At 45.3% G+C, this 16316-nt stretch overlaps 1 protein-coding gene across 11 annotated transcripts in view; it reads right to left on the bottom strand.

Annotated features, from left to right (window-relative positions):
* Window positions 1-425: 425 nt before the first annotated feature.
* Window positions 426-16316, bottom strand: part of PDE1C (phosphodiesterase 1C) — a 376897-nt gene continuing 361006 nt past the window's right edge. For all 11 annotated transcript variants that reach the window (XM_080383283.1, XM_080383284.1, XM_080383281.1 and 8 more), the window contains one exon: window positions 426-7927. In XM_080383283.1, the coding sequence (XP_080239409.1) occupies window positions 7758-7927 (170 nt within the window). In that variant the 3' untranslated portion in view covers window positions 426-7757. The remainder of the gene's footprint in view (window positions 7928-16316) is intronic.

The following is a 16316-nucleotide window of genomic DNA, read 5'->3' on the forward strand; positions in this document are numbered from 1 at the left end:
CAGCATGGTGATAAGGGTTAACATAAAAGACACCACCAATCCAGTGTACCTGGCACTAGATGCCAGAGAGGTTGGTAGCACAGAGCAGCAGAAGTTCAACTAATGATTCAAATTATATTTTTCTTCTGACATTTCACTTCATTTGTCCAGCATTCCTCTGCTGGAATAACTCTGACTGCAGTGAAAATCCCCACGTGCAGAGCTGATGGGATAGATGGAGAGGGTGGGAGGGTAGGAATCGACCTTAGAGTCCCTGAAACACAGAGTAAACACTTCTGCCTGTATCTGCTCATGACTTGTGTTTGTGAGGAGGAAAGGGTAGATTTACCATAGAATGAAAACTTACAGCTAAGGGCTGTCAGCATTGACACATCAAACAGGACGGAGGGCAGAGCTCTCAGAAGAGAAACTATGGGAAGTGCAACGCCTGCCTGTGACACCAGTGTAGGCTATTGACTGTTTTTTTTAAATCTTTCAGTTTTTGTTCCTGGGCTGGTGAAAGATAAACTAGTTGGATAGTTGATCCTTTTACTCCACATTTTTTCTTTTTTTAAACTGAGCCCTAGGTTGTCAGTTAGGAGGGGCTGTAAAAATTAAAAATCACAGTGGGAAAGTAAAAATTGACTAAAAGGAATAGTGCTACTCAACGGCATACGCATACCGCAAGGTGGAAGAGCACCACACTTCTTTTTAAATAATTTACCTCATTGATTCAATTAAGAATTGTTTCCACAGCCAGCTACAGCCTTCAGTATTTGTACAAACCGAGACAGGTATTTGTAGACTATTATACAAAATAGGTAGAACTGGGTAGTTTTGTGCTTGCCTTAATAGCTCTGTGCACTAGACGGAGAAGTGCTGCCGGCCAGACCCTTAGGGACCTCAGCAGAGAGGTTCAGGATGATCTAGCCTGGCAGACTGAATTTAGTTATCCTTTTAACACCCTTAAGCAGACAGCCGAGGAGCACACCGGTTTGGATTCCATTTGCCACAGCGACTGACCCAGCATCTTTCATGAGAACACAGTGCATTCTGAGATACTTAGCTTCAAGATGTAATCAACAACAAGCTTATAATAAATATTCATGTATGAAAGTGTACAAAAGCCCAGCTCTATTATTAATGGGATGCCTGATACCTTGGAGATGTACTTTTTTTGTGTGCTGTTAATCTGTCAGTGAGAGAAGATAATATTTAAAAGATAATCAATCAATAGTTCATATAACAATATTCAGGTAAGGTACACAGTAAAGTATATGACAAGAAATACGTGTGATTCAAGTCGTGCTTTACCAGTGAAGCTGGTGAATATTTTCAGCGCACAAGACAGCAGAAGTGAGAGCATGTCTGAAAAGATGAATGTCAGCAGTGGATTAGCCACGAAAATGCACTTGTTTAGGCACGAAGGCCCTTAACAACACAAGACAGGAACACAAATGGGATGTGACTGTCTTCACTGGTCTGAAGAGGATTTGTTTCCAAGCCTGGCGAATGCTGACACAGCTTAAGGGGTGGGGGGGGGGTGGGGTGGCGTAGTGGGTGGTGGGAAGAAAGCACCCTTTAAGCCTAGAACTATATGTTCTTCACCAAAGAGGAGTTACAGTCCCAGTGACATCTCTGAAGGCGCAGAAGCCTAATTTACCATCCCTGCATAGATCAACTTGAAGCCCAGCCATAAAAATGCCGCAACATACATCATTTGCTGCAGTTCATTTAAAATCGCATATTCATAGCCTGGTAATTCAGCATTTACTGTTTTCCCACCCAGGAGCAACGTGAAGGACTAAAAAGTAATTTTTCACTTGATCAATTAAGTAAATAGGAGTTTTCGCAATGTTCCTGGTAAGCAGTGCGATGAATCGTTTCTCAAAGCTTTCACCTGCCTCATTGCACTCAGTGAAAGTGTTAAATATTACTTTATTTGTGAATAAGATAAGATTTTTTTCACATCAGATAAACACTGCCCCTTCCCCAAAACAAAGCCTTTAGTGTTGCAGAATCCTGTGTGGACTGTACAATGGTGTGAATGTGGTTTATTGGGTTTATTTATCATTGTTCAGGCTCTGAACTCTCCCTTTAAGACCAGATAGTGCTAAAAGTGCACAAATTGCTCTCCTAGGCAAATGGCTGGAGTTGGTGTGCTCTGGGGCAGAAATGTTGTCGTACCCTGTGTACCTGAAGGTCCCTCATGGCCATAACAGCAAAATCAGAAAAGAAAGCACAGGAACAGGCTAAGCCTTTCTGTAGCACTTTTAAGACTGGGATGCTCCAGACCGGTCGTGTACATTGTCTGCGCATCAGCATTGACTGCTTTAGGGGCTTAGTAGCTGGCTTGCATTCAGGTATTTAGCTGGAACTTCATCTCACCCTAGAAGTCTGGGCAGGACAACCCGTCCCAGGCCTCCAGGGCAATGAAGTGCTGTTTCAGTCAGTAAATAAAAGACTGACTGCAGTCAGGAGGTTATTAATGGCTAATATTTTTGGAGCAAATTCTCAATTAACCTCTACCTAGAAACTAAGGAACAAGCCTCCACTTAAAACAGAATTAGGACAAAAGGATTTAATGGCCTTGCACTTCAGCAGCTTTCACCTAAGGACTGCAGAAAGCAATCTGAAGGGGATGTGATGAGCGTTTTTGTAGTGCTAAACATGAGGTCCATAGGTTAAGTGATTTGCCCAGCTAAACTGCAGCAGAAACAAGTCCAAAGCAACATTCATGATGCTATCACTAACTCACACTATATTCACAGATAAAGCAGCGTTTGCATGCATTGAGTTTAGCAACACACCAAAATTCTGTCTCATTGAAATCTTGTCTTACTGCATAATAAATTGATAATTGTATAATGCTTTGACCACATAAATTAATAGATGTGTTTAGATACCATAACAGATTATCTTCCTGCATGTCCTATGCCATTCCTACCTTTTGAGATTAGATTTTGTACGCATGACCTTACAGTATTCCTGTATGCAGACAGACTGCCCAGCAATTGCATCTACAAGCAAATAACGAAAATGCATGTCAGTGAAGCACATTAGGAATTTTGGCTTCTCACTTGTATTTAGATAAGTTCATAAATACATATTATTCTGTTCCTTATGTCCCCAAAAAAGCCATGGGCCTCTTAGAGTCAGGTGGCGCAAACAGAAACAGCAGTATTATGGAATTCTTCTACAAATTGAAAGAATGAACATTAAAAACCAGTTTCTACTCCACAACACTGTCTCCTGGTCCTGCAGGAGGAACCCATGTCAGTCTGTCAGACCCAGGAGCTGTGAAGGGAAGCTTAATCCAACCTCACACCCAGCATCCTGAAGAATCCTGAAAAGACACAGACTGGACAGATGGACAAGCAGCAGCAAAATTGGAGAGCACATTCAAGAAATAAAAGAACTGGTTTTGATTGACCATTTCTGCTTATTCTTACAGGTGTGATGATCCTGTAAAATGCAAGCTACCTATTTATAGCTGTGAGACACATTGCTGTGAACTTTGGCTTTTTCCAAGCTGTTTAGTCTTTTCCAACCTTCAAAGCATGTTTTGGGCCCCCGGGTGGTCTTAGGGTCTGAGACAAAGTTATACCTATCCCAGGTTTGGTTTTCCACATTCTGTTTTGCCTAGAGAAGAGAAAGTAAAGGTATCTTATTAATTTATATAATGATCTGATAGGAGGGAGTAAAAAGGCAGCCAGGCTCTTCCCAGTGGTACCCACTGCCAGGACAAGAGGCAGTGGGCACAAACCGAAATACATGAAATGCCACAAGTAAGAAAAGCTTTTACTACTGAGCACTGGCATAGATAGCCTAGAAAGGTTGTGGGGGTCTCCGTCCTTGGAGTTTTTCAAACCCAAACTGGACATAGCCCTGAGTAACCTGCTTCAGTGGATCCTCTTTAGACTTGCCAACTCCAGAGGCATCATCCAGCCTCAGCTGTTCTGTGACTGTAGCCCAGGATCCATACCAAGGGAGCTGCTAGGTGATACTTAGCAGGTCTGTGAAAGATCAGGAGAAAAGTCTGGGGTAAAGGGAGGAATACATGTACAAGGATAGTAGGGGATCAGCCAGAAGGACTCATGCTGGCCAGGTACCTGCACAACAGAAGTGAACAACAGGCATCAATAAGAAGGAGAAAGGAAGTAGGGACATGGCTGGTCCAGAATCAAATTTGCTTTATGAACCCAGATGTCTGCCTCATGACCTAAAGAACTGGAAGGGTCCATTTGAGCTGCTGATCCACAACTCCTCCTCCCTCCTCCATCTCTGCTCTGGCTGCTGCAATTGCCCCTGGAGCCAATCTTCCTTTCCAATCTCTGTTTGTGTAGACATAGAAATATACAAAATATAAGGAAGAGCCTCTCTACGCCTCATTCACTGTGGATTTTAACATGTAGATTTTTAATTCAGACTTCAATCTTTTCCTAAAAAAATAATGACAAAAACCCTTTCAAATAACAGAGCACCAAACTTTCTTGCTGTACCAAAGTGATCCAGTGATTAGAGCAAAGATTCAGTTCCCAAATGGTCTAAACAGAAAAAAGGCTAAATTTGCAAGTGTTGATAGTTGCAATGAGTAATGAATAGCAAGTCTAAATGGTGTCATAAGTCTGAGATCATAAGACTTTCCAAGAGGGACAGATTACTCAGACTTGTTTCTATGCTTGCAGCAAGTGGTTATCTCAGAGACCATCAATGCAGAGAAAGGTTGAGTGCACTGCAAAGCCAGACCTCCCCCAAATAAAACAGATTTCATTTTTGAACTTCTGAACTTGAAAATTTCCCTTTGGTGTACACTAGATGTCAGGGTTGGACTGAGAGGAGGAGCCCATCCACTCCACCATACAGCTCTGCTCATCAGGCTGGATGCCATCAGCACAACCAGTTTTGCATAGGAATTATTTTTGTGAATCATCTGGTATCTACAAGGAGCAGTCTGCACAAATCCCCTCTCCCCTACTTTGCAGTATTTCATTTAGGCCAAAAGCCCCAGGCTTTGAAAGAGGGAAGAGACATCCTGAGATACGTTTCCAATACCAATGAATATCTGCCGGCATTCTTCACCTTCCCCAGCTCCAGGAGAAATAAAAAATAAAAACTCTCTGAACTACTTGGGTGAACAAGGCACTTTCTAGAGGGGACTCTAATAGACAGCAACTCAGCACAGCACACTGGGCTGGAGAAAAGTGAGAGCTAAGAGGAACCTGATCAGAACTACATTTAGTTTGTAGGAGCCATACATGCTCCCCATGACACCACAGGCAGGACATTACATTTCCCTGTACCTTGACTACACACCAGCAAATTCAAGACGGCAAATTATCTCTGCTTCATGGCAAAGGAGAGAGTGTGGGCCAGGAGGGTAAAGACAAAAATCACTGCGTCTGTGAGATGCTAGTGACACAAAACCAACAATCCCAATAAACTATTGGTAATAATGAAAAGGAAAAAAAAAAAAAAGAGAAGTTCCCCTTTTAGCTTCTGCAAGTGACCGAGTGCTGTCCACTTGTCCAGAGAACAGTCAGGTGGGACTCTCTTAGGTAAAGCATTAACCAAAGTTGTCCTAAAGGAAAGGAAATGACACAGACAGAAAATGCATTTGGAAGGATAGTATAATTTTGCATTTCTCTACAGCCTATTTGTGTAAAACATTTCAGGGTATTCTACAGGCAAAATACAGTTCTCAGGGAATTCCTAGATGTAAATCACATTTCATAAGCAGGAGGCTTTACAGGACATTTCTCTTTGCATTTCGTTTAGGCAGTGACCCAGCCCAGCTGCTGGAGTCACCAGTTCTGATGGTGGTGAAGGTCAACACCATAAACATAAAGCACAAGGTAAAACAGAAAAAACCCCCAATGTGAAACAAGGTGACATCAGAGCACTTAGGTAGTGGAGATGTCAGACCCCAGGGCGAGTGCACCCTGAGTTGCAGTGATCCTCTCCAAGGGAGCAAGGGACATCTGTAACACTGGAAAAACACCCTGGCTCTTTTCACACAACAATCAGCCGTGACTTTAACAGTGACTGTCACCTAGCACTGCTACATACACTGGCTGGTGCAGTTTTGCTGTTGGACATAGTTACAAACCTGTAGTGTATAACGCATGTGAATGCACAGTGAGTGAACTTTTAGAAAATATAAATAATAAAACTGGTAGGTAGCAGGGATACTTACAGCAGAAAGGGGTCAGCCAAGTTTTTATAGAAGAAATATTGGCTCACATATCTTTGAGACTTCCTTGGAGGAGCCAATAATGGTTTGCAGTTCTCCATTTTGACAAGGTCCTGCTCCAAAGGCTGTCAAAACTACTCAGCCATCATGGACTGAAAGGAGATCATAGCATACAATCTTAAGGTGGGTGGATAACTGGTTAACGATGGGGGAAAGATAAAAAAAAAAACAGTGGGATGAAATCATCAGCCTTTGTAGTAAAGGAGAATTGTCTTCTCTGCTATTCAACTTGCTTATCCAGAAAAGGTGGTTTGGAAAAGGTGTCAATGGAAGAAGAAAACAAGCAGGGAACAGAAACAAAGGATGTAACATAAAAAAAAAAAAAAAAAAAAAAAAAAAAAAAGCTGCAGCAGCAGCTTACTGTAGTATCATTGGCAAAACCACCAATTCAGTAAGTGCGGAACAATGCATATAGGGAAAGGCAAGCCCAACTCCCCAAATCCATATGTGCATTTGGGCTGTAAATTAATTAGGATTTATTATATATAATTCTACAGAAACTACTACTCAGTGCTCAAGGAGGTTCAAAAAGGAAAGAACAACTTTAAAACAGTATTTAGAAAGGTGTGGAATATAAAGCAGAGTGTCGTTACAGTATTTTATAAATTTCTGGTATACCTGCACCTTGAGCACTGTATGCAGTGCTCATCCCCTTCTTTCAGAAAGATATTAAGAAAAAAAAAAAAAGATACAGAGAATAGCAGCAAGGAAGATAAAAAGTAGAGTAGGGTTCTTTGTGAGGAGACTACAAACGGGACAGAGGCCTGGCAAGTGACAGCTGAGGTGGTATGTCATCAGGGACCTGGAGAAAGAGCATAGAGTTGTTTACCACCGTTTCTCACAGTGTAAAGAGGAACTTCAGAGGAGGCATGCTCAGCTGTGAAACTCAGGCGCATGGGACACTCTGGGCACCAAAAGAACACATGAGATCAAACTCAACTAAATTAATGCCACAAAAGACAATCTGTGATATTTATTGTTCACCAGAGTTTGTTCAAAGAATAATTTTAACTCTGTGTGATGTCTTCTTTTTCCAATGAGTAAAGTGAGACGACCCTGTACTCCAGCCTCCTACTTTCATCCTCCTGAACACCTATCACACTATGACAGAAGGACATTTATTATCACTATACTTAGGTAAAAATACTTTCCCATGCTGTCTGAAACAGGAGTTGTCTCCCCTGTGGTAGGCTGAAGGTCACCTTGAGAACACCATAAGGAGTCCAAAAATCTAGGAAAGCATTGGCTTCCTTAATTTGACAGGAGACTGTGGTATACAATTACTTCTTTTAAGGTCAGAGCCCAATATTTTACTACTAAGTCAGCATATGCTGCAATAATAAGGCAGCTATTGCGAACATTTCTAACAAAATGTCCATTATATTGTTTAGCTAAATCATACACTTGCTTTTTTCTGGAATTGCAGCTGCTGTACAATTTAGCATGGCCTGTGCAATGCTTACACAATGTCCTCTATCTGCCTGTGAGGAGCGTCATTCCAGAAGATGCCTCTTTATCTCTTCAGCTATTTCCTATTCCAGCTCTGGGCAATATGTTGGATCCTCTTCATCCTTCCCCTCTGGTCAAGCAGCTTACATCTCACAGGATAGTCCTCTGATTTCTTGCAGAAGGTTGGGAAATACTCTCCTGATCTGTGAAGGGGTCTCCTGATGTGATGCAGCTGAGGTTTGATGGCTGGTGGTGACAAAGGAAGAACAACGGTGGTTACCATGCCTAACATTCACTGGCTGGTGGACAAGAAATGAATTCCTCAGAAGCTGTGTCCATCCCATTTGGCACAGCCTGTCTGCACAAAGGAGGGTTTCTCAGCCTGAGCCAGGAGTCTTTTGGGTTAATGGGTAGTTACAGAGGGTTAAGAAAAGGTTCAAGAAAAAAGAGATGTGAAAATATGTATCATAAATATAGATGTAAAACTCTAGAATGAAACACAGACATCTCCAAAATTGAAATTTGGGCAATTAAGCACTTTGAAAGACTTGATGTTGAAATCACGCTCTTATTCGAACATCCCAGAAGACTACACTGGCACAGGTGAATCCCAAAGAATGTTCTCAAGGTTATGAAACAACAGTTTAGACAGAAGATGAAAGTGCCAAAATCTAAATGAAGAGCAACTTTATACTTACCTATCTACACACAGATAGCTATATACCTCACTTTTCAGAATATTGAACAAGGCCATTTTAAGGCAATAAATCTGGATTGAGATCCCATTTCCCAGAATTCAGGAATCGTTAGATCTGAGGAGTTTCATATGATGTTCCAGTAAACTAGAGGCCATTGTGGAAGTCACAAGCGGACTATATATGAATCTGACTATTCTCAACTTCTTGAGTCTGTTTATTTGAAACTGTGCCCTGCTTTCTTACACCTTTACATAGGTAGAATGAAAACTTAAACATCAGTACGACCAAGATGTATTTGTCTTATGCCTTGTTATTGTTTACAATATAACCAAGTAATGTCAATAATTAGCATGATAAGCACTTTAAAAGAAAAGTCATTGCTCTCAGCATGAATCCTAAGAAGTGAAAAAGATTCCCCTGTGTAAGCTAGCTAACATCAAATGCCAGAACAGTCACACTCTCATCTTGTTAAACTCCTTGCATGATCAATTGTACTCTAAAATGTCTTGGGAAACAAAAAATTATGGATTTCATAAACTTTAGAAATACACATCCAGATTTATGCATAGTCATAATCTTTCCTGTCCTCACCTAGGCTAGAATGACATTCATTAAAAGCTTGAAAAATATCCAGGTGAGTTACTGTTCTTTGAGGCACATTCACTTTTCTGATTAATTCCATTTTCTGTACTCAGCATGGATTCAGCCAAACCGTTATTGGATTTTCCATTGCTCAGCATGGGGGAATGTTTATTGTTAACTGGAATTTTACTGGAGTTGTTGCCAGCAGAGATGACTCGGCTAATAGGTTTAAAGGGGTTTATCCAGAACACTGACAGTGCTGTTTATCATCCTCATACAGGAGCTGATAAAGAGGATCCATGACATTTAATTTCTTCAGGCTTTAGAGACTCAAAGTGAAGGGGAGAATATTCTCTCTCAGAACTGTAGTGTTCTGTTCCCAGATTTCTCACTGACTTCTCGCATGACCTGGGCTTTAATATTCACCCCGGTTTCTCTATTTGAAAAAAAGTGAATAAAAATGACAGTACTTACCTCACAAGGGTTTTGTGGGCTTCAATAGGTTATGATTCTCAGGACCTTTCATGCATGGAGTGATGGAAGTATTACAAGTTTCTAACCTTGATGCTGCTAAAGCATGAATTTCCTTTTGGGTGGGTGGGTGGGTGGTTGTTTTTTAATTTAGGGAAAATAAATAATTATTTTTTAAGACCATGGCTATCATCAAGGCAACGAAAGCAGAGAACAGGTACTTGGAAAGTGCCAGTGTAGACTAGAATAGTTACACAAGCAGCATCATACAGAGAGATTGTGTGTCACTCAGACACTGATTTAGCCAAGAGGCTGAGTGCATTAGCTGCCCTGCTTGCTCTGGCCAGCACAATGTGCAACTTAGCATCTTGCAGAGCAGCAGCCATGCAGACTTCAGATTTGGCTAGGACAGCATCTACCCAGTATCTCCTCTTATCCTTTCTTTGATACAACTCTTCTTTTGATTCTTGAGAGAGGTCAGGACTCCCTCTATCCACCTGGTATAAACACCTGCCCTACAACAACATTATGCCTTGATTTGCTTAAGATATAATGATCATCACAGGTGAAAGAACGAACGCCAGAGCTGCCACTTAGCAGACAACTGTGAATGAAAAATTAGTGTAGACTGGGACGCTCTCACCCAGCACTAGTCCTCAGGTTCTGCTTGCAGCACCACAGTTAAGGGCTGCCCATCTCATACCACCCCATGCCCTTCCTGAGGGGGACACACCTTTAACTGACGTCTGTATTTTCAAAGAGTTCTGCTAAACAGAAAGGAGCCTAAAGCTTGTAATCTGCTGCTAAATTTTTGGTAAAACCCTGTAGGCTGGATCTGAGGCACCTTAGGTTTAACTACAGATGCTGTGTCAAAGTGGGGTTTGATTTGAGGATATCCGCAAACACATTGTTGAAGAACAATGCACCTTGTACAACGCTTATATGAAGGAACAAGAATTGTTCATTTCCCCATCCCTCTTGCCCCCCCATCCCCATGTGTAACACAAAAGCAGCCTACTGCATTCCACGCAGCTCCAGTTAGATTAATAGCTTAAGGCACCACACCAGAAGCTATTATTTTGTATTAGCAGTGATAGATATTCCTATAAGCAGACATTGCTAATACATGAGAGACTGGTTTGAAAGTCGAGGAATGTATACAGAAGGGCAGATGAACGAACATGCTGGACTTGCCACAGTTTAAAACATTCATCCATGTGTCCAGAAACTACAGGAGTATCAAATAGTGCCACAAGTTCTGCCCTTTAAGCTGATTCTAAGATGTGCCATGCATCCACTGGGTGAGGTCAACAAGAAAGCCCATCAAAACCCAATTATTTTGCAGATGATCACTTGAACTAACAGTCCAGACAATGTCAAGAGCTTCAATCTCACAGATAGTCTGAACACAAGAGAAAACTTTATTGAGGAGTCTGCCCTCAGTTAATCGAGCATGATCGATATTTCATGTGAACTTGAAGCCAGGGGATGCGTCACCACAGTCCACAAGAATTATTGTACACTATAGTCAAAATTTTAGTTGGAATTTTCCTGGTTCCACTGACTTCCCTAGAAATGTACTGATTTGCAATAGCTTTTGCCCTATTGCAGTAAGAAGGAAAAAAAAAATCTTACTGTCAAAAATACTATATAGTCATCTTCAGTATTTCAAACTACTAGTTGTAGCAACAAACACTCTCGTTGTTACATAGCAATTCCACTCTAATTAGAAAAAAGAAGACAAAGCAAAACAGTGATATCTTTTTCTTTTCCCTTTCAAGAAATTTAAAGCAGATAGAATATATAAACATTTCTATTCATTCGAAAGGCACAACCTTTTAAAAAAGGCATCGAAATGTCTTTTTCTTTAATGTCATCACTACAGTCACAGAATGAATAGCACAGTTTTTGCTCATGAATACCTGCGGGGAAACAATTTGCCTCTGATAAAAATTAAGAACACAGCTGAGCAGCCATATCTGCAAATGGGATTTGAGTGGTCACTGCTGGCACTTAGTACTGCAGGGGAAGGAAAATGTAGCAGTGAAAGAAAACAAGAAACTGGAAGGGGGAAAACCCACACAGGCTGCTCAGCTTGCACATCTGCCCCTGAGCTGGTGGCAGTCCCTTGCTGTGCTGCTTCTGCTGCTTCTGCAACAGGACTGAGCCATGTCTCCCCACCACCTTTGCAGAAAGGGAGGTTCAGCAGTGAAACACACCGGGTTCATGGGGCAGCACTGGTGTTGCAGGAGGCCACTTGGGCCTCAGCACTGCAAGACAATGCAGGTGAGGGTGGATGAGGATGAAGATAGAGATTGCTGTCTCTCCCAACTGTCCTTGCCTCACGAGGGGATGCTGTGGCATTGGCAATGGGGTGGAAATAGTGTCTGGAGGACGGCTTGGTCCAGACAAAACTACTTCTTGTCCCTCTCCAGACTCTCATGCAAGCACTAACAGCCTCTGGCATGTCATGAGCAAGGTATTAATGTGTTCTCTTGCCAAACCAGCTGTGGTTACTGGCTTGTGGGGACATCCTGAATACAGATGACCTGCCATCTCTCCTTGCCCCTCAGCCCCCTGCAGAGCTACTGCAACTTTTGCCTTCAACTGCTATGCAGGCAGGATAAAGAAAACCCTAGGACAAGGACAGCAGGAAAGATGAAAGACTTTTATGATCAGTAAATTTGATTTACTGATATAGCTAAAAAATTCACTGGTGAGGTAAGGAAACTATTTCATTGGGCATTTTTACTGGGAGATGACACAGGAAAGCTAGGGAGGTTTTTCTGCTGTAATTATCAGGAAGATCTGTAGGACAAAGGACCAGGAGAACAAAGACTTTCATTAGAAACACTCAAGAAATGTTCTAAACTTGGGGAGAATCAATCTCTTAGGAGCGTTAAGAAAATATGTACATTTTTAAACAAAATTCACTGTTTTCTCCAATGAGACACCTCAAGGACAGAGCCCAAAGACAGCAACTTCTTGCCCAGTCATTGTGACATAAGCTGAGGGGTTAGTAACTAATTACAATTTTTTTTTCTGTCCAGGTATGCTTTTTAATTCACTGAATGCATATTATGCTCTCCTCTATGCCCAGCCAGCTGACATTATGACATATGTTCCAGCCTAGAGGACATTAAACCTAGTCCTCTATGACAATGTGAATTCTGCAAGTACCTGCTCCATAACACTGCAAAAGATCCAGCTTTCAGGAATATGATGTACCACAGCTTGTAGCAAACTCTGCAGGTATCACAAGAAATATTAGAATAGAATAGAACAGAACAGACTAGACTAGACTAGTAGACAGACTAGTCTAGAATAGTATAGTTCAGCTGGAAGGAACCTACAATGATTACGTAGTCCAAGTACCCAATCACTTCATGACTGACCAAAAGTTAAAGCATGGTATTAATGGCATTCTTCAAATGCCTCTCAAACACTGACAGACATGGGCCTTTGGCCACCTCCCCAGGAAGCCTGTTCCAGGGTTTGACCAGCTTCTTGGTAAATAAATGTTTCCCTGTAACAAGTTCGAACCTCCTCTGACAGTGCAGTAGCAAATGTCCCTTGCTGCACTGGTAAGGAATGGTGAGGAAATCACACATGCTCTCTACATCTCTGCAAAGTTCCTGCAGAGGGGACCAAACCCCTGTCTTTCACCTCTGGCATCACCATAACCAAATGAATGACTATGGTATAAATGCCCTTATTTACATAGTTTGAAAGTACAAACCAATTTTGGCACCAACAGACAAAACAACAAGAACAGCACCTTCCTTAGTTTTTCAGTACTTCAAGTGCTAAATCCTAAAGGAAAAGGAAAATTGCCAGGGTTTAGGTAAGATCTAAACATCCTCCCACAAATAGAGGTAGGCAAATAACTCTTAGGTTCAAGTGACAGATGAGCTCTGAATGTCCTACCCTGTGCCTGAAGCGCGTTTACATCCTGTACAAACACGGCCAACGTGTGTGTTTCACAGAGGAGCTGCACAGCTCGGTTTCAGTAGGACACGGGGATGTGACAGCCACAGCAGCAATGGGCTATTTTTGCAGTTTATAAATGTTGTTGTTTGCCTGGCCGTGCTTTGGGCACAGACCCAAATGTTCTAGGTCTCAAAATGACCAGCCTTTCCACCATGTCAGTTCAACCTCCACTCACTTGTTTGTCAAAGCCTCTCTTATTACCATGGCGATCTGTTGGCACCATCCGTCCCAACCTATGGCTCTGGTCACACTTTAGCTTTCCTCCAGCCTGCAGCTGCTGAACCCATCTCCTGCTATATCCTGGAAAAGGCTTTGTGCCCAGGCAGATCGAGTCCCTGGTCCTTCTGGCTGCAGGGCCACATGGACGTTGGCTCTGGCGCAGAGAGGGGACGGCGACAGGGCTGGGCTCTGGGCTGCAGGGACGGTCCCTGCCATGCCCTGAGAGAGGAGGAACAGCCCGGGGTTTGTCCTCGGGAGCCGAGTGGCAGAGGAGGCGTCAGGGACGCCCATCAGCTGTGCCCCGTGCATGGCCACCGAAGGCAGGGACAGCCCCCTGGGCCTCCTGGGCACAGGGGCTGCCTCGGGGCTGGCACCCCAGAGCCCTTCCTCCCAAGGGTGTTGGCTGGGGGTGGGGCTGCGCATGGGGCAACTGTCACCCCCGTGTTACCCCATGTCACAGTGCCGTCACCCGGCAACGCGCTGTCACAGTGCCCCGGGGGAGTATAAAAGGGGCATTGTCCCGTGTCCCCCTGCCAGAGCTGGCCTGGCACCAGCCTGAAGGCACCCGAGAGGGAGCCCTCGAGGGAATCATGGAATTCCCTGGGGGCTGAGGGAGGGAGCCTGGAGCCTGGACGAGGCTGCTGGAGCTTCTCCGCTGCAAGGGCAGCTCCCGGCAGGGCCACGGCCAAAGCCCATCTGATGGGTGGAGATGTTGTTTCAGCCTTCGGGGAACAGACACCAGCCCCTCAGGAGAGGAGAAGAACCACCCACCCCCGGGGGTGCCCGAGGCTGTCGGGCCTTCTCAGCTGGACAGCGGTGGCAACACCACGGGAACGCCTTCTTGAGGAGCGCCGCAGGGCTCGCCGTCCTCATCCCCGTGGAGCCAGGGGCAGCAGCCGTAAGAAACAAGATGCAGCGGTATTGCCAGGGGTCCCGGAGCTTTGGAGCACCCACTGGTGTCCCATCAGGGGCCAGCAGGAGTCTTGCCCCCTAAGTAGATCGGGCCGGGGGCATTTGGTCACTCTTGGAAGCCCCTGCGATGGCTCCAGGTCAGAGGGAGAGGCTTGGCATCTCCCGGGAGGCGTGCCCAGCCCATGGGACGAGGAAGCAGGTCCCGCTCACATGCTCAGGGAACAGCCGATCGCCAGCGCTGCCTGGGGTCAGGAAGGAATTTTCCCCCGGGGCACATTGGCACTGGCCCCCGGGGGTTTTTCGCCTTCCTCTGCAGCACTGAGCGCGACCACTTGTCAGGGCTCCTCGGGTCCCTCGGGCCAGGTCACCGCCTGCTGCTCGTGCACCGCGAAGGTGGCCTCTCGTGCCCCGCAGCTGGGGGGAGGAAGGCTTTTTTTCCCCCGCGGTGGGCTACCAAGCATCCCGCCCCGGGGGTTTTTTGCCTGCCTCTGCAGCACCGCGCAGGGCCCCTGGCCAGGGCTCCTTTGGGCCATTCTGGCTGGGTGCCCGCTGCTCGTGCTCCACGAAGGTGGCCTCGTGCCCCGCACCCGGGGGGAGGAAGCTTTCGGGGCTCCTGGGGGGGCCCCAGTCCGGCCCCCAGGAGTTGCTTCTTGTCCTCTGTCGCACTGAGCACAGCCCCTTGTCAGGGCTCCTCCGAGCCCTTTCGGCCAGGTTCTCGCCTGCTGCGCTTGCACCTCCGAGGCACCGCTCGTGCCCCGGCTCTCTCGGACTCTCTCACCCATTGCCGCTTTGTACCGTGAGCCAGCTCTGCTCTGCCCTTGGCACTATCTCCCCAAGGGTTCTCGCTTGTGCAGAACAGCCTCTGCCTGGCAGGGCTCCAGGCTCGCTGCCCCATCAGGAGCTGCCCCTTGTCAGCTCTCCCTGCCTGCAAGGCAAGCGCAGGGCAGGCACGAGGGCGCTTCCCGTGCATCCCTGGCCAAGAAGCACAGCGGCGGAGCACGTTTCTGAAGACAAAAAGTGTGCTTGTCATTGGTACCTGTCATACTTCGGGAAGTAACCAAAGGTGCCACACGTTTCTTCTTCTTCTTTCATGTGGGGTCGGTCCTGATCCTCATTCTTCACCTTCTCACTCAGAAAATGGGGACTCCTTGGCCTGGGTCCCTGCTGCTACTTTCTGCAGCTCCGTGCCTTTGCCAGACGGCAAGGGATGCTTTTGCAAGCTGAACTGAGGAACGCATCAGCCTGCTCCTGGCTGCACATGCGCATTGTGTCACTGCTTGTGACCATCGGCTCTGAAAGGGATTCAGAACAACAGAATACCCTGTTTCCCCTTGTAACCTTTGCACTATGTGTCCTTGGAAGTGTTTTTGGAGCGGAACCCCCCCGGCTTTTCAGTGAAATAAGTCTCATCGGTGTTTGACTCGTGGTGAGTGTGAGGAATACAACAGAACAGAACAGAAGAGTTACGCCACGTTGTGCCTGGAGTTCTGCGTGACGAGCTGCGACGGAGGCCTGAGGGGTCCCTGCAGGAGAGCAGCTCCGCAGGGCAGGGCCCAGGCCCAGCCAGGAGACAGGGGCAGGCACAGGCACACCTACAGCATGGCCCGGGCAGGGACTGAAGGGCCCAGGCTGAGCTATGTCCCCTGCGCCCTTGGCAGGAGACGGGGGCACTGGGGGTCCCAGGAGAGGCTGGTCCCAGCCATTGAGGCTTATAAGCACCTCCAGGACCCTGGAAGAAATAGAATTCTGAATGTTTTCAAGGC

Source organism: Falco punctatus (assembly GCF_963210335.1).
Source record: "Falco punctatus genome assembly, chromosome: 4".
NCBI classification, from domain to species: Eukaryota; Metazoa; Chordata; class Aves; order Falconiformes; family Falconidae; genus Falco; species Falco punctatus.